The sequence below is a fragment of the Diospyros lotus genome, chromosome 13 (genome assembly GCF_014633365.1).
Source record: "Diospyros lotus cultivar Yz01 chromosome 13, ASM1463336v1, whole genome shotgun sequence".
Classification (NCBI taxonomy): Eukaryota; Viridiplantae; Streptophyta; class Magnoliopsida; order Ericales; family Ebenaceae; genus Diospyros; species Diospyros lotus.
The window spans coordinates 20,261,795-20,269,427 of NC_068350.1; the positions used below are offsets into that span (position 1 = coordinate 20,261,795).

The 7,633-nt window shown below is 39.0% G+C and overlaps 1 protein-coding gene across 1 annotated transcript; it reads left to right on the top strand.

The window, feature by feature from the left end:
- The first annotated feature begins 2,367 nt into the window (after positions 1–2,367).
- On the top strand, positions 2,368–5,689 carry LOC127789275 (ferritin-4, chloroplastic). Its single transcript, XM_052318144.1, has 8 exons — positions 2,368–2,765; positions 4,212–4,295; positions 4,389–4,449; positions 4,579–4,666; positions 4,766–4,827; positions 4,983–5,048; positions 5,236–5,299; positions 5,394–5,689. The coding sequence occupies exons 1-8, from the start codon at positions 2,470–2,472 to the stop codon at positions 5,435–5,437; spliced, it is 765 nt and encodes a 254-aa protein (XP_052174104.1). The 5' UTR covers positions 2,368–2,469; the 3' UTR covers positions 5,438–5,689.
- Positions 5,690–7,633: the final 1,944 nt, after the last annotated feature.

A 7,633-nucleotide genomic window follows, 5' to 3' on the forward strand; every position in this document is an offset into this window, starting at 1 on the left:
ATTTATAGTGATAGGTGTTTACAATTGCATAAAATACAAAAGTATAGAGATGATATCATGGGGGACAAGATGTCCTTATCATCTCCATAAAATTGGGAGTGAGGTTTCGTATTACCAGGAATCTGGTTTGCATCAGATAAAGTAGGTGGATCCCTGTTAGGGGTGTACACGGTTCAGTCTAGCTGGTTTTGGGCCAAGAAAATTAGCCGAACTGCACATGCGGTTTGCACCTATAAGCAAACCATCTGGTCTGACTTGGTGAGGAGAAATCGTACCGAACCGTATCGCAGATTACGGTACGATGTTGTTTGATTTCCACGATTTGCTGGAAATGCAACAAATCTCAATCTAGTTCACCATCACCAAACTTCCACACACACTCATCAACTAAGATTTACTCCAAATAATAAAAGCTTCGAACCCATCTTATTTTAGTCAAGATATTGTAGTACCTTAATCGAAATGGCGTTGTGAGCCGGTCTGGTGTGGCGAGCGGCAGGGGTCTGGTCGTCGCAAGCTTCGTCACTCTCGCTTCGGTCGGTGCCTGGGTGCGGCGGGTGGGTCAGGGCCAGGTGCTTGGCAGCGGCGGCTAGCGGGGGCAGGGGTCTATCGGTGAGAGACCTGGTGCAGCGGGGGGTGCATCCAGACGCCAACAAACAAAGAGGGGGAGAAAGAAATGATTTGGGGATTTAGGGTTAGTGGGTTAAACACCCCCTCTCGCGGTCGCGTTTTTTATTTTATTTTTTATATTATATATATTTTAAATATAATTAAAATATAATCGGGCGGTTCGGTTTCAAACTGAATCGCCAACCTCCAAACCGCACCGAACCACCTCTTTAAAAAAATCATGCAGTTCGGTGTAGTCCGATTTGGTGCGGGTGATTTTCGTGGTCCATTGGTTTATTTGAACACCCATAGTCTCTGTCTCTGGTTATTCAGCAACAATGTTGCTATGCGAGCTGAATGATTTAATCGGCGAGTTGACCGGTTAGGCCAGCGAGCTTGAAGCGTTACTAGGAGCTCGTTGAGCATATCGCTGAGAGCTTAGTGGAAATCTTGCTAGGAGCTCGCTTGGTTCCGCGATCTGAGCTCAGATTTCAACGATCCATGAACTTGTCTTGACGAGCTCGGTTGGGCCCACTGGACTTTACGTAATTGGGCCGACCTGCTGGGTCATACCTAACCCGTAAGAAGTAGTACAAAAAATACACGTAACACCATTTTACTTTTTTCTTTTTTGATTTTGCAAGTTTAACAAATCTAGACTTACCCTTGAAAAATAATGGTGAGAATCACCAATGATGTGCCACTTCCTCGTTGAAGAAGGTAATAGACAACCATGTACTATTATCTTCTTTGCTTATTTTCTCTTTCAATAGTAAGATACCACAACATTAATATGTGATCACCAATGGCTCTTAACGTTATTATTTTATAGGGGTAGAAGAAAAAAGAGGTATTTTTGATCGTCAAAAAATGGAAAAAGTAAAAAAATGGGGTTGTTTTCACTTTTCACCCGCTTCACCCAGCGTTTGCCCGCGCCCCCACCAAATTTCAAATCCATCAATTAGTCAGCCCTTTTGTGATTGCCTATGAGTCCTGACAAGATAAGGCAGGCAGGCAGCTTTGCTAGCTGGATTTTATAATAATACAATATAAGCATCGACGCCTCCTTGATTTGCTATATAAGTTTGTCCCTCCCTGCCACTCAGGGATATTTTGGTCATTCTCCCCTCACTCACTACTCCCCCCGGTCGGTCCGCTTGCCGATACTATACAGCATACACATGCCTAACCATTTTTCCCTTTTTACTTTTTGTGAAGTATTTATTTTTAGTTTATTAGATTTTATTTTTTATATAAATTTGAAAAATGCATATGAATATTAGAAATAAATAAAATTGATTGATTTAAATCTAAAAAATTATAACATATATTGAGAGAGAGAGACACACACTTTTATTTTAAGTAATTTGTGTTGAAAATGAGATTTGAGGATAATTTAAATTTTTTTATTTAAAAAAAAAAAAAACCTAAATTGTTTCTCACAGCTAAACAACTTTATTTATCCTCTATATTTTGTTTCCTGACCCAGTGATATCTGGATCGACTGAATTTTAACCGAGTCAACTCGGCCAGGTCAGACCGTGTTTCTCCTTTTGTCCTGACGCCAGTGTGAAAAGAACTTGCCTTTTAGGATACCTCGACAGTGACAGGCATTCAGATCTTGGATAAAGCCACGAGCCAGCCACACGCCCTCAATCACAGCCATCCACGTGTCTTCCTAACGGACGGCTCACAATGAGGCGTGTGCCACCGCTTCTTCTCTAGCCCCTTCTTCCCTTCTATTTATACTCCCATTCATTTCCATGGCCAATCACCCTACAATTCGCCCTTCCAATCGCCAATTTCTTCTTCGCTTTTACGATTTCTAGAGTTTTTCTTTCCTTTTTCGTCTCCTAAACAATGTTTGGAATCATGGGTTCGACTGTTTCTGCCCCTAAGATTCAAGGGGTAAATCTGGGTTTGTTGAACTCGTCTTCTTCTTTGTTCTCTGCGGTGGGTTCTGGGCCGAAACAGCGAGGCAGGGGGCTGGCTGTGGCCGCCGTCGTGGACGGTAGTTTACCGATGACTGGAGTGGTGTTCCAGCCGTTTGAGGAGGTTAAGAAGGAGGAGCTTATGGTCCCCATGGCTCCCAACCTATCACTTGCTCGACAAAAATACGTTGCGGAGTGTGAAGCTTCCATCAACGAGCAAATCAAGTGAGTTCTCTTTTCTTTCATTATTTTTCTTGCCCCGTACTTGTTAATTTTTATCCAGCTCTTTGGTTTTTCTGGGAAAAAAATATAGATTGTTTGTGTTGAGGTGATAAGTAGCATAATCAACCCTCAAGGCTCGTATGGTGGTAACTGGTGACAGGTTATATTGCAAAACCGACAGGGTTCAACCTCTCCCGGGGGGGTGGTAACTGGTGACAGGTTTTGTGGGTTATTGTTGTAATTATTTTGTTTTGATTCGATAGCATGTAATATCGATTTTAAATTCATGTAACCTATAACAAGGGGGGGGGGCGGTGGTAACTGGTGACAGGTTTTGTGGGTTATTGTTTTAATTATTTTGTTTTGATTCGATAGCATGTAATATCGATTTTAAATTCATGTAACCTATAACAATTTATTTTCATCTTGAACAATAATTTTGGTGCCAACCCGACCGGCCAATTGGATCTGTCCACGTACGGGGGGCAAAATTAGGGTTTTGTCTCGCTAGCCCGTTGACTGATTGGGTCCACACCAAAATCATGATTCTTTAGCTTTTTGGTTAGGACTTATGAATTACACGAGGTTATTGTGGACTTTTCCTTTCATATCTAGTTATTGTGGACTTTTCCTTTCATATCTAATACGACCTAAAATATAATTTATCTTATAAATTTAGATGATTTTATTTTTTATTTTTTGTGTATAGCATTTCAGGATATTATTCAGAGTCGGTTTTGCCACTGGAGGTTGTTTTCCATATGTGGGGTCTCATCTGATTAATAGTTTGGCCTTTCAATATCATGGTTGGCTACAGTTCATGTCTGGACCACAAATAAGCCAAGCTGAATCTCAGGATACTTTATGAGTTTGATTTCGAGTTCTACTCGACAAGCTTTAAATATGAATAGTGAGCACATGTTTTTATCTCAAGAGAGGTTCAGGTTCTTCTTCATGAACCAATATAGTTTTCACCTCAAATTGCTGGGTCTCCTGTGCTGATATGGTGTTTGGACTCAAGTTGCTTGGTTCCTTGAGTGGTCCTCTAAAAGTTAGATTAATGTGAACTCAATCTCGTCCACATGTTTTTGTGGCTTATGGTCTTCTGTTGTTTTCTTTCTATTTCCATAAATAATATAGGTTTGGAACCATTTTATTTTTTAAGATGGATTTCTCATGTCTTATATATTTCAGGATCTGAAAGATTTCAATCTTTAATGTCTGTACTACTGTTTCTCTTTTTATGGTGATGACCTTATATAAGGCAGGTTTTTTGACCCACCTCTAGCAATTAAACTCCATAGAATTGACAAACATCTATGTGCCACCAGCAAATGACGTCCTAGAAGGCAATCTTGGAATTGCATTACGCTATAGTGCACTAAATTGTAGGGTTTGGTGATTATATGTTATCTTCTTACTTTGGTTTGTGTGTGTGTGTTACTACAGCGTGGAATACAACGTGTCCTATGCGTATCACTCCATGTATGCCTACTTCGACCGAGACAACGTTGCTCTCAAGGGCCTTGCCAAGTAAGGACGTGTTCCCATAGAAATTTCTCTTGACATTATACTTGGATCCATTGTCTGGATTACTTAAAATGTGGTGATCTTCTTGCAATCTAGATTTTTCAAGGAGTCAAGTGAAGAAGAAAGGGAACATGCTGAGAAGTTGATGGAGTACCAGGTGTTTGCCAAACACCATGTTTTTATTTTTGCTTCTTTTCATTTTGTCTTTTAGAAAATATACATATTCGAAACCTAAAATTGCACCAACTAAAGTATAACCATGTTTGTTTCTTGTGATTAACATTAGAATAAAAGAGGAGGAAGGGTGAAATTGCACTGTCTTGTTGATCCACCTTCTGAATTTGATCATGTTGAGAAGGGTGATGCCTTGCATGGTGAGTAGCCATTTCTATTTATGCCCAATTGTTAGCTACGCCTTGATGTTTAGTTCACCTACCAGTGTCTAATATCCCATTATCAATTTCCTGTTTCAGCAATGGAACTAGCGTTGTCCTTTGAGAAGTTAACAAATGAGAAACTTCTCAACTTGCAGTGTGTAAGATATGCTTATCTTCTATTTTGTTGCTTTATTATTTGAATTCATTAGTTCTCCGAGAAATTACGGTACTTGGCAGCATGTGCCAAACATTTTAGTCAAATAAACTCGGGTTTTTGAGTTTGTAAGTCATAAATGCTCCGTTCTTGAAACAGGTGGCTGATCGAAACAATGATCCTCAGTTGGCTGATTTTATCGAGAGTGAATTTTTAGCTGAGCAGGTGATTACTTATTTTGCTTAATACCCATTGCAGTTCTTCTACAAGGAAGCAAATATTTGAAACACCTAAACCATATTGTGATGATTTAATTTAGTTAATTTCTTATTGTTTGTTATCTTCCACGAGTTGTCTAAATTCTCTTATGTACTTTCCCTGTTTTACCTTATCTTCATATTCCTTTTGATAGGTTGAAGCTATTAAGAAAATTTCAGACTACGTGTCACAGTTGAGACGAGTTGGGAAAGGGCATGGTATGAATCAAATTTCAATATTTAGCAATCTTTACCGTCGGTTTCTCATTTTACCATCTGTTATAATTTTTTTGTTTCTGTTTTTGCTTTACAGGGGTTTGGCACTTTGATCAGCAACTCCTACATGAGGGTGCTTGAAGAATTATTCAGCTGTAGCTTTTGGTTTCTTTCAGAGTCTAAGTTGCTTTTCATGTGGTTCAATTATCGTTTTATGTTTTTGGTTAAGAGAGACGGGTGGGAATTATGTGAGAAAATAGAATGAATGTAATGTCAGACAAGGAGCAACCCTGATGGTGATGTCTCTGATCTTTCCTTTGGGGGGATTTTCTTTGTCAAACTGCATCCAACATGAAAATAAAAGCTCATTTCCAGACTGCTTGTTTTTGCTTTCTTCTTTGGCTATGCTTCTGCTTTGCTTTCTTCACTTCAGTGCTGCCCTTTACGTCTGTCTTACCGTCCCTTTGGAAGACGGATGAATGGAATGAGAACATGAGGTTTAATTTTTAAGAAGTTTTAAATTTGTCGGGCTAACTTTATAGTGGTGCCTTTTCTTTAGAAAGACAGTCACTTCTTATTGTTTAATATTTTTCTACACTTTCCCTTCCATTTCACTCATTTTCTTTCTACTCTTAACTCAAGTATGTTTTATTTTGTTCCATTACTAATTGTGAGGACCTTAATCCTAATTAGCATTTCTTTTGAAGATAGAATTGGAATTGAGGGATAAATAGATAGAAAGTAAGGAGAAACAAAGAAATGAAGGTAAAATTAAAATTTTCTAATATTTATTCAATTTTGATGGGATGAAAATTGACAATGTGAGTTATAACTTTATATATAAAGTTATTCTAACAATTTTACGGAACGATTACTATTACATCCATTTCTTATTTACTACAAATAATTGTTCTTATTATTATGTTTACTACTATATCCTTAACAGTCATGACACTAATATCTCCCAACCAAGCCTTCAAAGACAACAATGTGTTGAGAATGGATCAAGCACAGGAAATGCAACTTAAATAAGATATTCTGCAACTTGTAGGAGTCACAAAATAGGGGTGTCAAATTGAAAGTTGAAAGTTGGTGAGAAGGGAAGAGATAACCCCAATTATTATAAGCTTGATTGGGGCAAAGGTGAAGGAACAGGGAATTGGTCCAGGCTTGAATCATGAGAGCATTAGTGTGCATGTTAATTATTAGGGTCATGACAACCACCACTCTTAAAAGGTGGAACTTTACCTTGTTTATGTTGTGCGGGTTGATATTCATGGATCCATAAGAGAATTAGTAGGACCATATGAATTAAGAGCAACAAAAGCAAACAAAACCAGTCATGTGAAGAGCTTAAAGAGTGTTCAGGTTGGTCTGAAACAGAATCTCCATTGAGAAGGTCTCTTGCTACTTCTACCTGTGTTTCCATCACCAACGTTACATGAACATGATGGAGTTGAAGCATGAATCATCTCCCACATCACTTGTATATCTGCATACCCTCCACAGGCCTCCATATCCTTGTAGACATTCGCCAGCCCATCCCCATTTCCTGCCAATCAAAATCTAAACAAAATCAGTCAACTGGAAATTTTTGAGTCACCATGCAGCTAAGACATCCTAAAAGAGCTTTGGACTTCAGCCCTTGTTTCTATTGGACCAGGCACTCGCCATCTATGTTTCATCTATTTTTCAGCATACCTTTGACCTTATCGCCGAGTCGGGAAGTGACCTTAACAAGTATGCTCCTTGTTGGCAGCAGAAATGAGCTCTTAAGCTTGAACCTCATCCAGCTCTTCCATCCCACCATATCTCACTTCATGGCTTCTGCACAGTCTCCCTTTGCTCACTATATGTACGTGTTCTCACCCACTAGCTTGCTCCAAGTTTTCTCTTCTAATTAATTAATTCATAATTAGTTAATGCTGCAAATGCTAAACAACAAGACGCATCTGGTTTAGCATAAAGCAACACCCCAAGAGACAGAAGGCCTTCTTGACCCTTCAGTTAGACTGCAGTGGTTTCATTTCCCTCTTAAATTAAGAAGAAATCGAAGATATTAAGACATGCCCTCACCAATCAAAAGATCAGGCTTGTAATTAATTGTTAATTCAAGTGGACAAAAATTATGGGGACAGCTAAACTGCCTAAGGGAGATTAAAAAAAATGAAGAGTGATTGAAGTTTGGAGTGGAGGAGAAGAGGTTTGTGGGTAGAAATGGACATTCTGATTAGGCAGAGTTGCTTTGGATTTTGCTTTCCCCACTTAGAAAAATGGAAGATTCTCATTCTCATTCTCATTCTCTTCTCTTTTGCATCCAAGCCATTGATGGGCGGG

Coding starts and splice junctions, on each gene's coding strand:
- LOC127789275 (XM_052318144.1), top strand. CDS start 2,470: ATGTTTGGAATCATGGGTTCGACTGTTTCTGCCCCTAAGATTCAAGGG. Junction 4,828..4,982: donor AACTTCTCAACTTGCAGTGT/GTAAGATATGCT, acceptor TTCTTGAAACAG/GTGGCTGATCGAAACAATGA. Junction 5,049..5,235: donor GTGAATTTTTAGCTGAGCAG/GTGATTACTTAT, acceptor TCCTTTTGATAG/GTTGAAGCTATTAAGAAAAT.